We start from the raw sequence: 21,935 nt of genomic DNA, 5'->3' as shown, positions 1-21,935 counted from the left end.
ACACTTAAACGTCACTGTGTTTGTTCATAAACTAAATTCAATTTAGCCTATTTAGGAAATAAAAACGTAATCTCACCCAATGCTAATAATTGGAATTATCGCCTCCACCAACTTTTTTCACATACGCGTCTCCACTTTCTTTCACGTAATTACACCCAACCCAAATAATCAGAATTATCGATTCCACTAACTCTTTCTATAAACGCGTCCCCATTTTATTTTTATCTCATGTGATATAGGTCTCTCTACTCTCTATTTAACTTACCTAAAGATTTAAGAAACATTTCAAGAAATCTATTCTATACTAAAAGCAAATCCTTCAATAACACTTGTCATTACTTTGTGAAAAATTTTCCCATATTTTTCACTTTTTTTTTTTGCAAAATCTTTAAGTAAACTACATATACTAATCATATTCTATATATACCTAAATAAAATATTGCTGAATACATTTTAAGTACCTTATATTTTTATAATATTATTATAAAAAATATTTAACAACGCATTGTACGGGATTTAAACATAGTTATAAAAAAATATAAATCCATTCATCTCCTTCTCCAGAATGGTAAAAAAGATTTCAGAGTCAATCACATCACAAAAATGACACAAACACAGTAGCTTGAATTCAAAATTATAAACGGTTATTTTCCTCTTATAGAGTTTATTACCCTTCACAATTTTCCCTCCTTTTATAGATCAGATCCCTCTGTTTCTCTCCCCTCAATTTCCACTATTCTTATACCTTTAATACTTAAAAAAAAAAAAATGAGAGTAGCAAAGATCAAAAAAATGGGTGCTGATAATTCTTCTGTAAGATCATTTACTACCCACCATGAATTTTTAATTTTCTCTCTTCTCCATTTTTGGGTTTTTTCTGGGTTGAAGATTATTCAACTACATTATTATTATTTTTTCCTTTATTTGTTTGGATAAACTCAACTAGCTACCAATATCTGTTTTACTTTATCTTTTAATTTTATTTTTTTTTAGCAGAAAAAAGCAGCAATGTCAAAGACGGAGTTGAAGGCTGCCTTAGTGGCGAAAAGACTTGCTATGCTTGAAGATGATCAACTTACTCCCCCGGTAAGTTTATGCGTCTCCGTAAATTCTTAGATGGTAATAAAGACCCGAGTATTTGTTCGATTCACCTGATTTTTTATTATTACTAGTCCGTAATCATTTATACCAATTAAATAGTGTTGTTGGTCACATATTATAAATTTTACCCGATTAAAACTTATATTTATGGATTGAAAAGATGTATTCTGAACATGAAATCTGTATGTTTAGGAATAATTTTTTGAAGATGAAGCGTTTTCTTAAATTTTTACATTAGAACTGAACTTTTTTCGTATTTTTTATTAATTTGTATTCCGTATTATATGACTATTTTGATAATTGAGTTTGATTATGAGAATGAATTTAATCAGAATCAAAATAAACACTCTCAACTTCCCACTATCACAGATTAGCAGCATGCTTTGCTATGCTAGTATGCTACGAGTACTAATCCATACTCCATAGTGGTGAAGGAGAGTGGAGGGTAGTGGGCCACATTTCCGCATTAAAAGCGGAGCGCAGAATGTTGTTTTTATTTTTATTTTTTGATGACAATCAATGAACTAGAATGTTATCGTGAATACCCTTCGTTTAGAAATTTGTTAATAAATGTTACTGTACTATGTATTTATAATATGTTGTTTATCATAATTTTCAGTTTTATAACTTTTTGATATAATTTTGTTATTAATAAATAGTTAAAATTGTGTCTCGACATATATGCAATCCCAAGTAATGCATTAGCACCCACAAGAGTACAAGACATATCAAATTTGCAAAGAAATCAAGGGATAGCAATGTCAGAATTTTTTTTAATTTTTTTTGTTTAATTTTTATTTTATTTATTTTTTTTTTCGTAGAAAGGTGTGCACATTTATTTTTAAGAGAATTTGAAGAGTTGTAAGAAATAATTATGAAAATGGAGCCTCTATTATTATGTTGAAAATAACCATATAGGATGCAACCATGCTAATGTACAAGATATATCACGTACCTGTAAAAGAAAATGATGTGAGACAAACTTAAAAGTTATGTAATTTTTTTTTAAAAAAAAAGACACAATGCATGTTTTTTATTTTTATTTATGGAATACTATTCAATGGCTACAATACAATTGTGACTATTGTAATTAGTTTTAATCTTGACCCTATATTTTTAATGATCAATCTTGCCCATTCATCCAATTGACTTCAATTTTGATCAAGAAATGGAGGGGAAAAAAAAAAAAGTCTCCTTGATTATGATTAAAACAAACTGTTTTTCAGTTTCTAAAACCAAAAAACTGAAACTTTGCCCCTTGCCATTGACAATTCTCCAACCTCCATTAAAAACCAACATCTGCTTTTGGTTTATTAACAATAACTTTGCATCAAATTTATATATAAAAAAAATTGAATCAGCCTCCACCTCCATAATAGAAAATACTCCATAAGAAAAAAAGGGAGGAAAAAACAAAGATGAAAATGAATATATAAAAATTGTGAGATTTGTCTCTAATTTTCAAGAAACCAATCATTTGACGTTAAAGGTAATAAATCCATCAAAACATCAATTAAGATTTAAGATAGATCATTACTCTGTATAAGTTTAATTCTTCAACCAAATTTTCTAATATTAAATAAGATGAAATTTTGTTATTTTATTTAATTTTCATTTTTAATTTTTTTAATAGGTGTATTTTAAAGTAAACTAAATGGATGGATGTGATGAATTTTGTTAAATAAAGGGTTGAGATTTACTCAATTACAATGACCATAATTTTATTGTAGCTATTTGAAAACTGTCCTTTATTTATTATTTTTTTTTAAAAGAGGTTAGGTAGAAATGTAGAAGTGCAAGGATTGAACTATTAAGGGGTTTGAATATACAGATGGATGTTAAATTTTATTAAAGTTTACATTTTTCTTTTGTTTGTAGGTATTATTTATAGTGAATCCAGTACCATGTGAAAGGTAATATATAAAAAAAGGCCTAATTAATTTATTTCTCCACATGATTTCACTTAATTGCATTTAAAACACTTTGAATAGTGGAAAACATTATTATTTGTGCATTTTATATAAATATTCTTTCCGTTTTTATTGATAGTTCCTTATGGTGAAATTTCATGAGAATTAAAAAACTTAAATAAGAAGTAGTAAAAATACATTGAAAAGGTAAATTTACATTACAAAGTTTACATAGGAAAGCTAAATTTGCACAAATATTGTTGCAAATTGGATGAAATTTTGGTAAACATTAATATTAATAGTAGTTGGAAAAAACAAATGGAACTTTATTTTGAGACTTAAATTTGGCCATAAGACAGTGGCGGATCCAGCGGGGGTTCAGGGGGTTCAACTGAACCCCGTTAGATCCGGAAAAAAAAATGGAAATTTTATTAAAAAAAAAAAAACAGAAAAACTATATAAATTATATTCAAAACAAATATATACAATGTTGGCCGCGCAGCTCAGTTGGATAAGTTAGTAAATTTTGGACTGAAGGTCCCGTGTTCGAGACTTATAGTAACGCGTTCTTCTTTTTTTTTTTTTCACCTTTGCAATCGAGCAGCTTATGGGCCATTCAGATAACCAAATCAAGTCCACCTCCTTTATAAGCTGAATATTTTGCAATTTCGTGCTGCTGTACTTCTCAGTTTTTTTTTATTATTTTTTTTTTTTTTCAAAATCTAAAATATTTTAATATGTTTTTCACTTGTTTAAATTGAACATTGTTAATCTTTTTTCTAAGTGTTAATTTGTCAATTGTATATTGTTTTTTAATTGTATATTGTAAATCTAATAATGAATAATCTGTTTTTGAGTATTTCAATTTTTTAATTGTTAGTATGTTGATTGTTTTGTTGTGTACTTTTCTAATTGTATTGTTAACTGTTAAATACTTAAATGGGCAGTAGAGTAGTGTAGTACTGATTAATGTTTTTTTTTTTTTTTTCTAATTATATTATTGTACTGTGCGACCCTGAAAAGTTTAAAGCATTTTTGAAACAAATCTCAAAAATTAATTTCAAATTTTTTTTTAATAATTATTTTGCATTTTTTTTTGGAATCTGGACTTATTTTGTTATGTACTTGTGTATTGGTATTTATTTGAACACTCTATTTTATACTTGAATACCCGATTTATATCAGTGCATTCGGATTTCGGGTGTTTGATGAAGTTCGAACCCCCTAGGTATAATTCCTGGATCCGCCACTGCCATAAGAGACTATCAATAAGGGTCGGAGGGAGTCATTGGAATTAAAAATTAATTAAAAAACTTATGTCTTACAAAAAATATGATATTAATAGGAATATTTCGATGAACTTTTTAAAATTTCCCAATCAGGAATACAGAAAAAGCAAAAGAAAGTGAAGGGAGTATTTATTTTTGGCTAACATCAAATTAAATTGAAAACCCTATAATAAAGAGTCATAGGAAATGGTGAACTTAAATTTCATACGTAGTAGTTTTTAAGATGGTATAATTATTATACTTCTTTAACCTCCTTTTACTTTCAACATTAGGATTTTGGCACTATTCTTACTCTTTCTTATTATGTTATATTGTGATTCATATAGAAGAAAAAATATAGTTATGTGAAATCTTGTAAGATTTGTCTCACTTTGTGCGGTTAAAGTCTATTTTTATAACTTTTATCAAAATGTATTGACAAGTGTGAAACTCTTTGTATTTCAAGTAAAATAGAGTGGAGGAAGTATAATAATCCTTTATAACCTTATAGGCACTTGTTAAAATGTTTTCAGATTGCATTTGCAAAGTTTCATGTTTATCAAGTTTAAGGCTAATTACTTTTTTAACATTCTTAGATGACATGTTTAAATTCTACAATGCTAATTAAGTCATGTATGATTGCTGAAGCCCCATGCCGTTGATGATGATTAATGACGATACACTCTCTGAAGACAATGTAGTATTGAAGTCTTCGAAAAATCGAACAAAATTTGGAAGGTCAGCTGATGTTTACTTAGTAATAGCTACATTATATCACTTTTCTAGTGGGTGTAACAAAATTGGATAGTGTATGCTTGTTTGGATATTGGTCATGTTTATTGATATGTGTGATCTTTTGCTCGACTTATATATCCCAAAAGGCACAAGCAAGCGAGGATTGTAAGTGATGATGAGTCCTCAGAAGATGAAGAACTCATAACTTCTACTCCATCTCAAAAGAAAGGAAGGTGAAGCTCTTCATGTAAAACCAACTTTTATATGCGTACTTGGCAATTTGAACTAAAAAAAATTGGTGACTGTGGAGATGGTATGCTCAATTAGCCCATCGATTTTATTTGTAAATTTTTTCCCTGATAAATTTGCGCAACATGGATGTTACTGAAGTACTAAGCGGAAGAGAATCAAAAGCATTGTGGAGGCTATTGGTAATCCAAGAATGCCAAAATTGTAAGTTTATCAACTAATTTTCTAGCTTTTTTTTTAATGCTAAAGTATATGTGCATATTAATGATGCTTCAATTTGGCGTTACCGAAGAAGTAAGAAGAAGAGGATCAAAAACAATGATTTATCTATCGATGAGAATGTCAAGGCTACTGACCATTCAAGAGCCAAAAAAAGGTAAGTTTATGCATCTATTTTTTGTTATGCCTTGCATGGCCTATCATGTCTAGATATGTATGCAAATTAATGATGCTGCATATGGACAGTCAAAGAATGGACTTAAGTGTTCCTTTATCAATGGATGACAAGTCCTCTTCCATGAAGCGCGCAGAAGAGGTCCAAGCAAATCTGTCAGCTGAATCTCCTAGCTTTCTCAAAACAATGTTGAAATCACATGTTACTGGGGGGTTTTGGTTGGTAAGCCTGCAAAATTTGTAATACATATTAAAAGCTCACAGATTTGTGGCATGATCTGGAGTTAGGTAATTATGTGTATGCATCTGATGTTACTTGGCTTTGTGATGGATAGGGTCTGCCGACTGTGATGAGCATCTGCCAATTCGTGACTGTACTGTAGTATTGGTGGATGAAGCTGGAAAAAGATTCGACACAGTTTATCTAGCTGGGAAAGCAGGTCTTAGTGGTGGATGGAGGGGATTTTCTATCTATCATGAATTGCTTGAGGGCGATGTGTTGGTCTTTCATCTGATTGAGCGTACAAAATTCAAGGCAAGTTTGTCTTAAATAGTACATGTGCATGTCACTAAATAGTACAGAAATACTTGAGCATTGACGGGAAAATGCAGGTTTACCTCCTACATGTGCATGTCACTCTCACTAATTTTTATCAAAATTTCCTAAATTTACACCAAGGCAGCAGAAATCCCAAAGTTTGTGAGAGTGATGTGCATATCTAGGAGATTAACTGGGAATCCACTGAGTCTTCGCTGATAGTTCATGCTAGAACATTCTGTTTCTTGAGTCTAATATGGTTATGACATGAAAGCACATGGGCAACTATAAAAATGAACTAAACACAAACAAGAGAGTGATTTGATGGTAATTAGAATCCTGAAGTCCATGCCCTTCATAGTTTTGTTGTACCACTAAGTACAGATTCTGGGTTTTCTTTAGGCTTAGTTATGCGGCTTATGCCTGCCTTTGATTGGTCTAGCTATGCCCAACAGATTCTTAATTCTCTGGTTACACATAAGTAGTTGCCCATTTTAGGAATTTGCAAATTGCAATATCACACTTATATCGGGGAAACTGGGTAAGCATACCCTTGTGTCTTTTGCCAACCAAGTAATCTCTAAAAATTCTCTACAATTTGTGTAATCCTAAAAATTTCTATGATAACCAAACAATCACTAAGCCTTTTCTATGTTCCTTGTCTACTATGCATACATTGCAAAGCCAGGTTCCTTCCCATTTCCCTATGGAAAATTTTGCTACGTTACATATCATCACATGCATTGCAATGCTTCTACAGATTTATATAATAAGAGAACAGAGTTTTGGTGAAGTTGATGGCGCTTTAGGGCTCCTAACCTTGGATTCAGGGGTAGCCGGGTAGGAGAGCAGAAATCAGGTAAATAGCTTGTTCTTGTGACCGCTTCTGTGTCAAAATTATAATATTTACAGAGTCAAAACCTTCACAACCATTTAAATGCAGAAGACCATAGTCAAATGGTACAAACTGAAGACAACTACACTGCAGTGGACCATTTAAGCAGCAGTGATGTTGATTTGGGCTCTGAAGTGCTTGATGGGATCCGCTTATCAGATTCTTCCATCAAGTTTGAAGGAGTGAGTGACCTCAAGAACTTTAGCATCATTGTCGATGGCCTCATCTTAGACTCCAAATTCACTGACAGTTCACGAAAGAAGTACTACGAGCTCTGTTACAACCAAAAATCTTTTCTGCATGAGCACTTTCTGAAGGGACTGAACTGCCATTTGGTGGTTGGGATTATTTTAGAGACTGTTAACATAGCGGATGCCATCAGATCATATGAGGAAGCTCCTACATCTCATGAAGATCTTCAGAGTTGGGAGAAAACATTGAGAGGATTCGAGTTGCTGGGCATGAAGGTAGAGTTCTTGCTTGCTTCGATCAACAAACTTCTTGGCCATTCTGTGGAATCTGAAGCAGTTAATGTATCAAACATGTTGAAAGAAAAAATAATTAATCGGTCTTTAGCTGGGGAGAGGATGAAAGCGCTTGAGAATAAACTCAGACAGCTTCAAGAGTCCATGGAGAAGATCGATTTTGAGATGGACATGGAGATAGCAATGGCAAGTTCATGGAAAAAGGAATCCAAGGTTGAGGATATTCCTGCTGCTGTGTGGTGATCAACACTAGGAGAATCAATTGATTAAGCAGTTTTTTGCCCCCAAAGTTGAGCAGTTTCTGCTGTTTTTGTATAGTTAAAATTCACTGATCATATCTGTATAGCATACCAACATATGGTGAAATGTTGGTGTGAATTTTTTGACAGTAGTCAGTAGCTCCTCTATTGTGAGCATGATCATCTTGAGCACATTTCAAAGTAGAACAGGGAAGATTACAAGTTTAGGTCGGTAGGATACTTTTTCCTCCATCCTATTGCCTTGCTAACCAGCTTAGTTAATATCTTTTTGGATCAAATCTTTTTTATATCATTATCCTTTATTAGTTTGTAACAATCACTGTGATTCATGACTAAATATGGAGCGTATTGTTAGCTTGTACCTTTTGAGGATGAAAACCGCCCTTGCTGCATTTTCTATCAAACTTTTATAAAGGAAAAATCACTCTTCTCCCTCCATCTTTCTTGTTTGATTGGATTTCGTATATTGTGTTATTGTATGATCCATTTTATTTATTTATTTATTTTTATCTAAGTTGAGTTGTGAAATGATCAAATTTTATTTTGCATGATTATATTAGAAAATACGAGTTAACGATATGCTTCATATCATTTATTATACTCTATTATGATCCAATGACATACGTCACATTTCTAAATTATATTATTTGAGGTTTTAATAATATAATTCCAAAATTATCAAGACGAAAAATACATTAAACAAAATGATTTAAGGGTTGAATTAGAATAGTGTGTAAACTGTAAATACAAAAGGGTATGTGTATGTGTTTATCACGCTCGTCACATGTCTAAGCAGGATTCTTAATTACGGCACACATAATATTCCGCACATAATTTCAAACCAAAAAAAATCCCATATCAATTTTTTACTCAATGCTCAGAAATTGAAATATCAGCCCTAACAAAGGCGGCATACCATACCAATTTCCTTCATCACCTTGTCTTCTTCTTCATCTATCTATCTATATATATATGTATAATCTTCAAATTTAGTTTTCAAATTTACTAAAAATAAAAATCCAGAAAATTACTGGAGCTAACAAAACAAACAAATTCCTTCATTTCGATTAACCAATGTAATCTTTGTTCAATTTTCTCTCTCATCTTTACCTTTTTCTCCTAGTATTTCACTGTAATAATTCCCTTTTGTATTATAGTTTCTGGGTTTTAATTTATTTATTTTCAAATTATTCAGGAGGCATTCAGTGAATCGTCCACCAACACCAGATGCAGGGGATGAACAAGAAAAAGAACTTACCCTTTCAGAAAAAATCAACATTAAGGTCTATTTCTTCAACCCCACTAATTTGTTTCTGGAAAAGATTATCTTACTTTTTGCTGATTATTTGTTGGCAGATCGTTAAATTTGTGGGGTTTTTATTTTAATCATTGTTTGAGCACCCCCAAAATTGTGAATTTTGACTTTGTTGAATATAATTTTTAATTTTGTTGTTTATTGAAATGGGTTTTTGGTTGATTGACTTTACAGTTAATTGAGAGTGGAGAAAAGGAGAGATTGATGGATTTGTTGAGGGAAAGGCTTATTGAGTGTGGATGGAAGGATGAAATGAAATCGATCTGCAGGTTTGAAGACTTTGAACCCTCTATAGTATAGATGTTCATATCCTCTACTCCTGTTTTCGAGATTAATATTCACGTTGATAGTGTAATTTGAACCCGCAACATGACAACTAAATTTTGGGCGGAGGGAATACTTTATTTCTGTCAATATTGTAGTTTTTTTTGTAAGGAAAAGATTATATTATATTATGTGTATTCATGTCAATATTGTAGTATTTTTGTTAGGAAATTATGTGTAATTTCCAAAATTGAAGTTGAGAAACAAAAATTATAGCTATCTTGTTTTGATCAAGGCTGTTCTTTATAGTACAGTTTGACTATGAAGCTTTTGATTCAAATGTCTTGTAATCTTGCGATTTGCCATGCTTAAGTTTCTAAGATTTGCTTCCATTTTCAGGGCATTTATAAAGAAGAAAGGAAGGAATAATGTAACTGTGGATGATCTAGTACATTTAATCACTCCAAAAGGAAGAGGTACTGATGATTATATCACTCATATCTTGTTTCAAGCGTTGCTTCTCTTGCAGCGTATGTGTTTTCTTATGTCAAAGCTAACTCTTGATATGTAATACTACTAAATAAACTCCATAGTCCTACTACTGATACTAGTGATTGGAAGAATTTTAGTTGACAGCATGTTGTAGAAAGGTTTGAATTGGTAAATGATTAGGATGGCTGTCTTGCGGGTTGTGAAGCATGTGGTGTTTTAGCTACTGGTAGTATGTTGAGCCAGGGGTAGAGCCGTAGAGGATTACTAGCTTGCACTTATTCTCTACGTAGATGAACATTACCCCAATGCCTCCAAAGAGACTGCAAATTGAGTGGGGTAGATGAGGGACAGATATGTGCAGCAGCACTTTGCTAAGATAGAGGTTGTTACCAATTGACGCATAATCTAATTACAAGTAAGATGTTTCCAAATCAGAACAAGTGAGAAGCTTTTGGCAATTTAATGAATTGCATCATCTTCACACTAATCTCTCGACTCTTTATTTGGAGGGGTTTGGGGTGGTGGGGAGTTGTTGGGAAAATTGGGTGTTGATAAGTGATCTACAGAGTAACTATAAAGGGAACAAGAAAACAAGGTGATTCCCTTTTTCAAGCCCTGCTACTTAGAAATCTTTATCGTACAAAATGGGGAGTAGATCAGACAATGAAGGAGTGCCTCCAACTCCAAGGCTGTCAGGGGGAACAACGATTTATTTATATGTTTTTTGAAAGGGAGAATCAAAATGAGCTGTGCTATGAAGTTTATGGAACAGAAGTATAACTTAAGTAACAGTTCTGTTTTGTCACTAACCTAAACTAGAATCAGCGAAAATGATATTTAGCTGTGTATATTATGTAATACTAGGATGTTCACCACCTTAACTTTGTTTTTGGAATTAATAAATAATAAGTCATGTGCATCATATTGATGAATGATTAGCAATTAGAGCCTAAATACTTGAACTGTTCTTTGGTCTTTGTGTTGTAGAACCTGTAATCATGCTGCGTTGTGATTTAATATTTCTGACAATCTGACATTTTGTGTTTTTACATCTGAGAAAGTGATTGGAAATTTTAAACAGATGGATTCTCCACCTGTAGTGATTTTATTTGCTGCAGTTCAACACCTGCATTTTGTTTGTAATCAGTACTCGTAGTTGCTAACATTTTTACTTAATGTGATGTGATCATGTCATGCAGCATCTATACCTGATCCTGTGAAAGCTGAGCTGTTGCAGCGAATTTGGGCTTTTCTAAATGCAGCTTCACTTTGATGCGAGGGATTGTTATCATCAGGGGAAAGAAAAGGTTCAGAATATGTTGCACAATCAAGTCTTAGTGAAGCAAAAGCTACAGAGTTTGGCGAGAGAGTCACTCTTGTGTGATATAATGCTTCAACCTACCTAGGTTAGTAAATGCATTGCTACCTGTCTACTGAACCTACCTCATGTGGCCAAGGACACGCTCGGCATTTGTATCAGGGGTTAGATTTTGCAAGGGACAATCTATATGCTTGTAATTGTAGATTTTATAGTTATATCTTGTGAATTAAAGAACTTGTGCTCCTTTTGTTCTCTGCCTACCAAGTTTTGCAAGGGACAATGTACATGCTTGGTGTAATGAAAAAGTGCGTTTGGAAGTCTTACCAACTGCAATGATGACCTCCATTGTCTCTGTAAAATTTGAGAACCATACTTGATGCTTGTGTTGACATAAAAATACATGGGAATTGAAAATCATTTGAAAAAAAAAATAAGTGGATTTGTTTGGGTTGGCAAAAAATGAACGTTTTAACTTACCACTAATTAGAGGAAATTAGTTAGGTTTTCCTATGTAGGGAGATGAAAATTTTAACTTACCACTAATTAGAGGAAATGAGTTACTCTATGTAGGGAAACTATCCGTAAAAATCAAAATTACTTTTTTTTTTTTTTTTTTTCTGAAACAAGTAAAAATCAAAATTTCTAATGTTCAACCAAACAATATTTTACATTATTTGGGAAGTGAAATTAGGGAGAAACCACTAATTCACAATTTTGCATTATTTGGGAAGTTAAATTAGGGAAAAGCCACTAATGCACATGGGTATTAATCATTTTAAGGGAAGCTATTTCCTTGTCAACATTCTAGGATATAGCTTGATAATGTTTGGATGGCACTTAGCATTTACTTTGAAGGATTTCTTGAGAATTATGAACTGCCAAGGGATAAATAACTGAGCCATTTTTCATGAGGAAGTTCCACTCACCCATTATGTTTATTTTATGTCAATCAAACAATTTGTCATGTATGCATTTCTTAAGAACCCACACTTCTAATTTGTCATGACATACCTAATCAGCAAACATGTCATGATCCTTCAATTGGATTAGAAAGTTACCAATCCAAAAATGGCAAATTCCAAAAGTTTTGTCAACCAAGAAATCTCAAAATTACTTATTTTAGAGATAGCTGATTTAGAAGTCTCAAATTTTGTTCGCCACAAAAAGGTCCTACTTTTACCTAAATGAGAACTAGACAACAGCTAATTAGCTACTAAAAAGTTTGCTTATTTTACAAAGATTTATTTTGTAAGTGAAAGCTAGACCATTGCTAGTTCATTTCGTTCTTATTATTGAGAATATAACATGATATTACAAACATAACCTTCAAATCAACCCGAACAAACATAGTACTTCCCAATTTGCTTGGATATGTTGATCCGAAGGAAGAAATGGAAAAAGACATCAGCCAGTCAGTCACCCATTGCAATATTCCATTTAACACACTGAATAGTAGATTAAGTATTTATAGTCACAAAATACAGATACATGGATTTTCTCGTCTAATTTTCATTTTCATTGAAATTCAGCCATCAGATCATACAAGCTAGAATCACTCCTCTTCAATAACATACAATATATGATCACGAACTCTTAAAATACATTTATTTTACTCAAACACCTTCCCTACTTTTTGATAAATAAACCCAAGCCAGAACACATCTTCCAAGCTTGCGCTTTGCGGAAAATTTGGCTCACCATATTACAGATACAACGTGAAATCTACAATATGCTGGCGCAATCTACAGACAACAGTTTATGCAGAAAGCAGATTACATTCCGGCTTGTTCACAAAGGTCGAGCAGCTCCAGGGTCTGCAAAACAATGACAAATAGATATAAGGGTCAAAAAAACAGGTCGTCTAAACAACCAACCACCAACGATTTACATGCTGTTTATTTCAGTGTTCAGACAACCACCACCTGGGCCACAAACATAACTTCTAAACAACTTAACAATACAGCACCCATTTCACTTGATACTGTCAAACTACCTTATTGAATTAACACTGACACATGCCTTTTACTTAGAGGGATTAAGAGATCAGGAACTTTCTGACAAGGTTGATGTGCTAAGGTGTCAAGCCTTTAAAATACTTTGATTTATCACCTATCCGTAGATTTTGTACGAAAAAAGGTGATAAAATGAATTTATTTTGACTTGCAGAATGGCAAGAATAAGTAACCACACAGAGGATAAGAAATTAAGAGCCAATAATTTTAGGATAATGTCCCAGTGAAATGAGTAATGAGTAATGTTACCTCTGACACTGAAAGTTCGAGGCGGAACTTGGGACCATCATAGTGGTGCAGGACAGGCCTAAAGGAATCTTCCTCCAGGGCTGTGCAAAGCTTTCTAATACGAATCCTCACCTGAAATTCGGAGGGAACAAGTAACCATAATGCAAATGTTAGGAAACATTATGCACTTCAAAAAAAAAAAAAATTGAAAGAGAAATCTAAGCATTATGAACTTCATTTTACCTGCGCAGGAAACCTTGATTCACCTTTGCATTTCTTATCCTCCCATGCAGTTGGATCTATATTTGAGCCCCCGAAAGTAGATGCCTGTAAATTCATTGCACAATTAAGGAACTATGGTTTTTGCACAAATTACCATATCAAACTCAAAGGTAGTCTGTTAATAATTTTAATCAACTGTTATCTGGGGGAAAAGAACTCGAATTTTAAAATCTAGAGGCTCATATAGGTCAAGGACAATAAAGGAAGTAGAGTAAGGTTTAATATAAACCTCAAATATGCCATGAAGCTGGTGAGTTGTATAGTTGTACAGAAATAGAGGTAAACCAGGTGTTATTGCGCGAACAGAGTCCCTGTATCTTGGGGGTAAACCTGAATGAAGGAACTACAATCAGCAATCATTCATCACTGTAAAATGAAATCAACTGGTCATGATGAAATTTGAATGCAGGTAGAGCATACTATTTCCAGCCATATCTACTTCTAGTTGACTGAAATTCCAGGATTAAATTGAAATCCTAAATTCATAAGCATGAGTTAAAAAGAAATCATACCAAATAGCTGTCGCTTGAGATTCTCTTGCATGGTATCATTGTTACACACAAAGATGTATCCACCAAGCACCTCATTCCTAGGAAGTGTCTCTGCAGCAGGCAAGGTCTTGAACCTTTTGTCGTTTGCACTTTCATTGTTGTTGTTGTTATTGTTGTTGTTGCTGGGCTCCTTGTTGCTGTTATTGTTGATGATAGACTTGTTAATGGGCATGTTTTCAACAATGTTAGTGTTGCTCTTCTGATAAATAGCATTCATATTGTAAACATTGTTCCTAAAGGAGCTTTTGCTCAAATTTTCAGGCCCCTTGGAGTCCAGGCTCAACATGTTAAAGTTGAGACTTTCAAATTTGTTATCTTCTTGGAACCCAAATCCCCTTGGCCTCACATCAGCCGCTCCCTTGGAAAAATCAATATTATTCATGCGCTCCCCCTTGGATCTTGTCTTCTCAGCTAACTTTGAAGCTGCCATCAGCCATTTGTGATCTTCTGACACTCTTGATTGTCCGCGAAGCTCATCACCTAGTTGCCAAAAGCTGTTCAAACCGTCCATCCTGCAATCCTTGCAATCCTGTTAACACATTATACAGCTTAGTGTTATGACTTTTGATATGTAACTTCTCAGCGAATGAGATGGTGATAAAGAGATCTATCAAGTGAAAATCTATCATATAGAAACCTAATAAAAGAAAACCCTAAATTTTGGAAGCTTAACAACTTACAGCGAATCCAAAAGCCAACAAAGAATATAGGAGAAGACTGAGGAAGTGAAATTTGTGTACAGTTAAAGCTGTAAATATGTGATGAGAAGGTTATAACACTTTTCCAATAACGTGGTTCAAGTGTTCAAATAGCAAGTGAGTACCTACTAAAAGAACAAGCATTGCAACAAAGATTGATAGCAAATGCTCGAGTAATTCTACTATTATGTTTGCTCTCTATGTCAAAATACACGACTGACCAAATCGAAGTTGATTGATCACAATCTTCAAGTCAAACATTTATGATCAGAAAGAACATAAAAATCAACCCGATTTTAGGCTAATAGATCATACTAAAAATCTATATAATGCTGTTATCTTTCTTAATCTAATTTACAGACTCAAAATCTTCCTCGCAGAGCACTATGTTGTAAAATAAGCAGGAAAAAATCCTACCAGCATAACTTTTGTATGTACTAATGCTATGACAAAAGCTTAGCTAGACCTACTTCATACTTTAATCGTTGCTATTATTTTAAAGATTTGAACCCAAACAACAATACATAAAGAAAAAAGTACTACAACAATCAATATTTTCAACAATATCTCCTACTTGTATATATTATCTCCTACATATTGATTATACTCCCTTTCTCCATCCGAAAGTAATAATTCGGATAGTGTAATTTGAACTAGCAACGTGACAATTAAATCCGACTAAAACAAATCCCGAATGTATAATTAATTAATTACTCTTCAATTTTCACAATCACGCAACAAAAACACCCCAACCCAGCATTACCCATTTACAATACAGTAGAACCCAGAAATTATTTCATACATATTTCAAACTAACAAAAAAATCTCATTGACCAACTAATTCAAACACACCGACAATCAAATAATATCAACATCACACCAAAAATTAAACAAACCCCAGAACAAATTAAACAATCATAACATAAGAAAACATAAATTAAACCCTATTATAGTAATTAACGGAAGTTTAATCATAACTGAACATAAGCTAAAATAAGCATCAAACAGAAGAAGTAAAAATTCAAAAAAAAAAAGAGTGAAAATGAAGGAATGATTAAATAGATCGGGAGAAAATAGAACATACCCAGAAAATCAAAAGAGCCCTAGATAATTGGGATCCCCAAAATTGAGAGGGAAAGAGGGGAGAAAAGGATGAATAGGAAGAGGAGAGAGAAGAGAAGAGAAAGAGAGTACCTGTGAAGCTTTATCCCTCTTTCTCCGCAGCTGAAATCGGAAGACGTGACAGAGTGTTACTAATCGAATTTTTATTACCCAAACCCCACTACTTTTACTTTTTTTTCCACTTTTTTTTATAAAAATAAAAATAAAAATTACTTTATTAAAATTTGGTTTAATTGGTTTTTTTTTTTGGGCGGTATTGGGTCGAATCTTGTCCACATTATAGTCCTTTGAATCTCTCGTCATCTAAAATGATGGTATATTCATACGAGTAATAATCTGAGTCGAATCTTATCCACATTATTGTCCCTTAACCTCTCTCTACATTTAGAATGATGTTATAATTACCTAATTTGACCTTTGTGTTCAGATATGATAATTTGATCAAGTGATCTTTATGTAATGTAATAGATGTACAACTTAGATCTAGTCATGGAATAGATCATATCGTGTTTGGTTTAGGGCGTGTTCGACAAAATGTAGCTATAGAGGTGATTGTCCTAAAAGCTACGAACACGCCCTAAATATTATTATGATCTACATGAATTTTTCGATGTGATAAAATTGGTTTTTAGATATTTTGATATGTGATTAAACTATAGTTTTATGATCTACACCTCTTTTGTTACACTCTGTAGTGTAGCTAACACTGTTTTATTTTTCCTTTTTCATAATCATATAAACTACTTTTTCTGTTTCTAATTGTTGTTCTTGTTCTTGTATACACTAATGAGATTTTTTTTTTTTTGGTTGGTAAGGACTAAGGAGAAGGGCTCTATTGGACCGAAACCTCTCACAGGTCCTCCCGACCCGGGTTAGCAGGCTAAACAATTTGAAAGAGTGGGGGGAGATAAGGGAATCTCACTCCCCCAAATTATCACTAGTGGAGATTAAGCCCCCAACTTCATAATTGAAATGTACTCTCCTTTCCACTAGATCAAGGTTGGCTTGATATACACTAATGAGATATATATAGCAATATCTCACACATCCACAGTCTTCCTATTACAATGGTAAATGGAGATAATTCATGGTCAACATGGATATTAGGTTAAAAAGGGATGAACAATACCTTTCACCTTCAAGTAGAGTCACTGCTTAAATGGTGAAAGTAATTGCAATGTTTTTGTATACACGTGAAAATCGATAAGTTAAGTGCATGATAGGTGGTGGAAATTAATTCAAAGCAACAAAAAATGTTTCTCCAAAAAAAAGCATACATGTAAGCTTATTGTTGGATACTTGGATTGCTCTCACGCCCATATCGTGAAACACTCCATGACAAGTTAAGACAATTGAAATCAAAGGGTACAATCTACATTAAATGCTTGTTTCATATTAATGAACTAACAAGAAAACAAAATAGAGGTGGTGATGGTACGGAGGGGCTGTGCACCGGTCCAAAATCGGACCGGGATCGGAATGGACCGGAACCCAAAATTGAATTTTTTGGGGATCGGGACCGAACCGTAATCAACCGGTCCATATCTGTTTATTCCGGTCCGGTCCGGTTTTGGACCGAAATAGACCGGTTACGTTTTTTTTTTCATTTTAGTATCTTAAATATATATATACATTTTTAACGTCTTATTTTTGCTTGCGTGCTTTCCTATTTTGCACCTAGAATTTATAAATTACAAGTTTTGTACCTAAATTTTTTAGAAATTTAAATATAAAATTTAAAATTTTCACCCAAAAAATTACAAAAATACACTTTCCGATCCATTCCGGCTTTTGCCCGGACCAAACCGGTAACCCGGAATCCCCAATTTGTGAGGACCGAAGACCGGACCAGAATCAACCGGTCCGGTCCGGTCATTTGGTCCAGTCCAGGACCATTTCTGCACACCCCTAGTCTACGATTGTCATTTAAATCTTTGGTGGTGATAAATTTTGGTCTCAACTACTATGGTTATGATTGATTTTTATAAACGATTGTCAGACAAATTTTATTTTACCATATTATGTACCAGGAAAAATATAAAAATTGACTAATTAGTAATTCCTCGGTTCTTTTTTACTTGATCCGCTTTAACTTTTACACTATTCATCATCCATCCTTTGATCGTCTTTTGTGATTAATACGTAAGGAAAAACACATTTTTGTAAGATCTTTTTGAATTTGTCTCAATAAGTACTATCATAATATATAACTTTTATAATTTTTACTTGTGGAGAATTAAAGTTATTGAACGTTAAACTTTTGCATTGGCAAACGTGATAAAAGAAACAAGTCAAGTAAAAAACGAACAGATGAAGTATGTAATATGTATGAAAAATGTTTTACATGTATTCTTCATAATTAAATTAAAGCTTAAAGGTTCTTATGTATATGTATTTACATTCATAGCTAGCAACATTAGGTGTTGCATTTAGAATGTTAGAAAGTACCCCGTATAAGTAAGTCTTGAATTAAGGTGTCGATGTTAATAATGTAAAGGGAAATTAATTTGAAACAAATTAAAGAGTTCTAATTTGATGGTTACTAGTCAAGTAATTAGAGAGTTTAGAACCCTCAAAAAAAAAAAAAATTAGAGAGTTTAGAGATTTAGGTAAAAACTTAATTAGTATGACGAACAATGCAAGTGTTCCATTAGATGTTCTTACATAAAAATAGATCACGACCTATCACGAATAAATTTTGTTTGTATATGTTGTACAAAGTACAAATTCATTATCTTCATAGAGAAAAATTTATTCTCTTAGCCGAATTTTTTTTTTTTAAACAACTTAGGTCTGTTCTCATCAACTTAATTTCAGTTCAGTTCAATTCAATTCAATTCCTAATTTTCTTCTCTCATAAACAATTCAGTTTGGCTCAGCTCAATTCAGTTCAGTAAATCAGAGCAGACCCTTAGCCGAAATTTTTGGTGTCTATAATACAATTTTATTAAGGAAATTTTCACATTTGCTACTAGCAAAAGGACCTTACTTCACATAAACTACCGTTTTAATTTTTTATTTTAAATTGCTACCACCTAAGTCAGAGTATTTTAAAAATCACTACCACTTAACAGAATCCTAACGGATCCCGTTAAGTTTATTAAAAAATAAAAACCAGCCACCTAAAAACCCCTAGCCCTCCCTGTCAGCCACCCTCCCCCTACCCCTGCCGGCGGCCAGCGCCAAAAGCTGCGGCCGGCGCCAGCGATTTAGGTCGGAATCGAACCCCTCCCCTTCCCCGCCCTAAACCGACAACCCTAACCCTAAACTTCCTGCCCGAAACCACCCTAAACGAGTTTTAGGGTTTCGCTTAGGGTGGTTTTGGGTGGCAGGGAATTCCTTCGTCGCGGACAGAAAAGGTAACGGGGGACGAGGAGGGGCTGGGATCGGGTTTTCGAGGGGAGAGGGGCTGGGATCGAGGGGGTTTTCGAGAGGAGAGGGGCTGGGATCGAGGGGGTTTTCGAGGGGAGAGAGGGGGCTGAGATCGAGGTTGGGATCGAATTTTTGAGGGCTGGGAACGCGACGCCGGCATCGGCAGGGTGGGTGGTCGGAGTCGCAGGTAGGGAGTGGGCTCAGGCGACGGTTGGCTGGACGCTGAGTGGTGGTTGTGGTGGTTTGATGTTGAACAGTGGCGGTGGATTGGCAGCTGGTGGGTGAGAAGGAGTGGTGGCTGGAAAGGAGTGGTGGCTGGACGGTGGTTGGGTGGTGGTAAAGGAAATCCTAACGGATTCCGTTAGGTGGTAGTGATTTTTAAAAAACTCCGATTTAGGTGGTAGCAATTTAAAATAAAAAATTAAAGCGGTAGTAAATGTGAATTAGGGTCCTTTTGCTGGTAGCAAATGTGAAAATTTCCTTTTATTAATACCCATTTAAAAGAGGAAAAATTAGAAAAAATAATCCCAACTTTGATCAATTTTGGTACAATAATCCCAACTTTGGATTATTCTGAAATAATCCGAACTTTTGGGGGTCTTTTTTTTTCTTCAATCCCAAACCAGTCAACAAAAGTCAACAACCTTTAATAAGAGGTCACCATGACATGTGTCAGCTTGTCATTGGTCCAAAAATAAATTAAATTAAAAAAATATATAAAATAAATTAAAAATCAGAAACCAAAAAAAAAACTTCCCTCCCTCAAAACCACCAGCCCCCCACCTAAACCACCCTCTCCACCAGCCCTCCCCCACCCCTTCCACCAGCCCCCACCCGAAAACACCCCCCACCTAGCCGGAAAACCGCCCCCACCCCCTGACCACCACTCTCACCCGCCGAAACACCTCCCCCTCCCTTCCCTCACCCACGAAACCCTCCCCCACCTTTCCCCCACCCCGTGAAAACTCCCCCTCCCTTTCCCCAACCCTCGAAAACGCCGGAAACGGCAAGGGGGCTCAATTTCCGGCGTTTTCGAGGGTGGAGGAAGGGGAGGGGGGAGTTTTTACGGGGTGGGGAAAAGGGAGGGGGGAGGGTTTCGTGGGTGGGGGAAGGGAGGGGAAGGTGTTTCGGCGGGTGGGGAGTGGTGGTCGGGGGGTGGGGGTGGTTTTCCGACTGGGTGGAGGGTGTTTTCGGGTGGGGGCTGGTGAAAGGGATGGGGGAAGGCTGGTGGAGGGGGTGGTTTGGGTGGGGGGCTGGTGGTTAAGGGGGAAGGGGGGCGGGTTTATGTTTTATTTTTTTATTTTTAATTTTTGACTAATCATGTGCTGACACGTGGCTTTTTTAAAAAAAAAAAAACCTTCTCATCAGGTAACCGGTCATTAGGACTGAAGAAAAGAAAATCTCCCAAAGTTCGGATTATTGCAGAATTATCCAAAGTTGGGATTATTGTACCAAAATTGATGAAAGTTGGGATTATTTTTTATAATTTTTCCTTTAAAAAATGGGCTTATACATACTTACTAAAATGGCATCAATCTTGGAGATCTAGTGTATAACTACTATACTCACACTATCACACATCATGATAAAATTGAATGTGTTTGAAGAACTTGCTAAGATTATATTGCATCAATCTTGCTGATCTAGTGTTACCTACTTTTAAATATTTTCATAAACATTGCTATATACAAAGAAACGAGAATTAAAAGTACATAAATTTGCATAATTCATATGAATCTATCATGAACAACAAAACAAATTCCATTATGTAAAAAGTAATATACTTTGTGTTCAAAGGTATATATGGTGTAATCTATAGACGAAATGAACAAGTTCTATTAGTCCACCCATCTTTGATCTTTTAGTCTTAGTGCTTGAACATATACTTATTTCGATTATTTGGATTTTGCGTGAAATTCGACAGATTGTTGCAGGCTTTCATAGGTTTGACGTTCAGAAGGTTCCGAGACTACACATTGGTTATGCTCATCATTTGGCTGATTTAGCTCGTCGTCGTCACTTTATTTGTTGTCGTTTTTAGTTTCTTAGTTCTCTTTGTCAAAAAAAAAAAAAAAAAAAAAAAAAAAAAACAAATGGATATATACTCACACTTATCTTGTTTTCGAGAGCTTGCTCATTTCCTATAGGATTTATTTATTTGTTTGTTTGTTAATTTTAATCAAGGTTCTCTTGGTCGTCCACTCTCAAGACTCAACCTATAAAAGTCTAGCTACAACATGCAGAGGTATCATCAATATTACCCCTTGACCACCTAAATGATAACAATACCTTGCACCTTTAATTAGGAGGTGAAGGTGTTACCATCAATTCATACATTATCATTTTTAGTAGAATCATACATTGAACTTTATAAATTAGTTGTGATTCTTTTGCCTTATATTTTTGCCTCTTCCATCTATGAAAATACGAATTATCTATATTCT

General features: G+C 34.2%; 2 protein-coding genes and 1 pseudogene across 5 annotated transcripts; 2 read left to right on the top strand and 1 right to left on the bottom strand.

Moving 5' to 3' along the window:
- The first annotated feature begins 741 nt into the window (after positions 1 to 741).
- Positions 742 to 7,994, top strand: LOC145564649 (B3 domain-containing protein Os01g0234100-like; annotated as a pseudogene). Its single transcript, XR_014094876.1, has 10 exons — positions 742 to 813; positions 997 to 1,086; positions 2,980 to 3,014; positions 4,928 to 5,017; positions 5,161 to 5,247; positions 5,556 to 5,639; positions 5,729 to 5,879; positions 5,992 to 6,191; positions 6,955 to 7,034; positions 7,109 to 7,994. The product of XR_014094876.1 is annotated as a B3 domain-containing protein Os01g0234100-like (transcript).
- Positions 7,995 to 8,732: 738 nt separating this feature from the next.
- Positions 8,733 to 11,549, top strand: LOC145563302 (transcription and mRNA export factor ENY2-like). The gene is made up of 5 exons (XM_081623748.1): positions 8,733 to 8,910; positions 9,030 to 9,117; positions 9,324 to 9,418; positions 9,813 to 9,889; positions 11,105 to 11,549. Coding segments are annotated over exons 1-5 (336 nt in total). The 5' UTR covers positions 8,733 to 8,908; the 3' UTR covers positions 11,179 to 11,549.
- Positions 11,550 to 12,657: 1,108 nt separating this feature from the next.
- On the bottom strand, positions 12,658 to 16,270 carry LOC145562066 (B2 protein-like). Of its 3 annotated transcripts, none has more exons than XM_081622237.1 (6): positions 16,192 to 16,270; positions 14,261 to 14,819; positions 13,978 to 14,078; positions 13,710 to 13,793; positions 13,488 to 13,598; positions 12,658 to 13,040 (listed from the first exon to the last, which is right to left on the bottom strand). In XM_081622237.1, exons 2-6 carry the CDS (start codon positions 14,808 to 14,810, stop codon positions 12,999 to 13,001), a joined length of 888 nt encoding a protein of 295 aa, XP_081478363.1. In that variant the 5' UTR covers positions 14,811 to 14,819; positions 16,192 to 16,270; the 3' UTR covers positions 12,658 to 12,998. The 3 variants fall into 3 exon arrangements, with proteins under 3 accessions (XP_081478363.1, XP_081478360.1, XP_081478361.1); XM_081622234.1 differs by having other exon boundaries at positions 14,261 to 14,828; positions 16,082 to 16,219; XM_081622235.1 differs by lacking the exon at positions 16,192 to 16,270 and adding an exon at positions 16,082 to 16,175.
- Between the last annotated feature and the right edge of the window lie 5,665 nt (positions 16,271 to 21,935).

Source organism: Chenopodium album, chromosome 10, assembly GCF_948465745.1.
Source record: "Chenopodium album chromosome 10, dcCheAlbu1.1, whole genome shotgun sequence".
Taxonomy (NCBI): domain Eukaryota; kingdom Viridiplantae; phylum Streptophyta; class Magnoliopsida; order Caryophyllales; family Amaranthaceae; genus Chenopodium; species Chenopodium album.
This window is presented reverse-complemented; position numbering and strand designations above follow the sequence as displayed.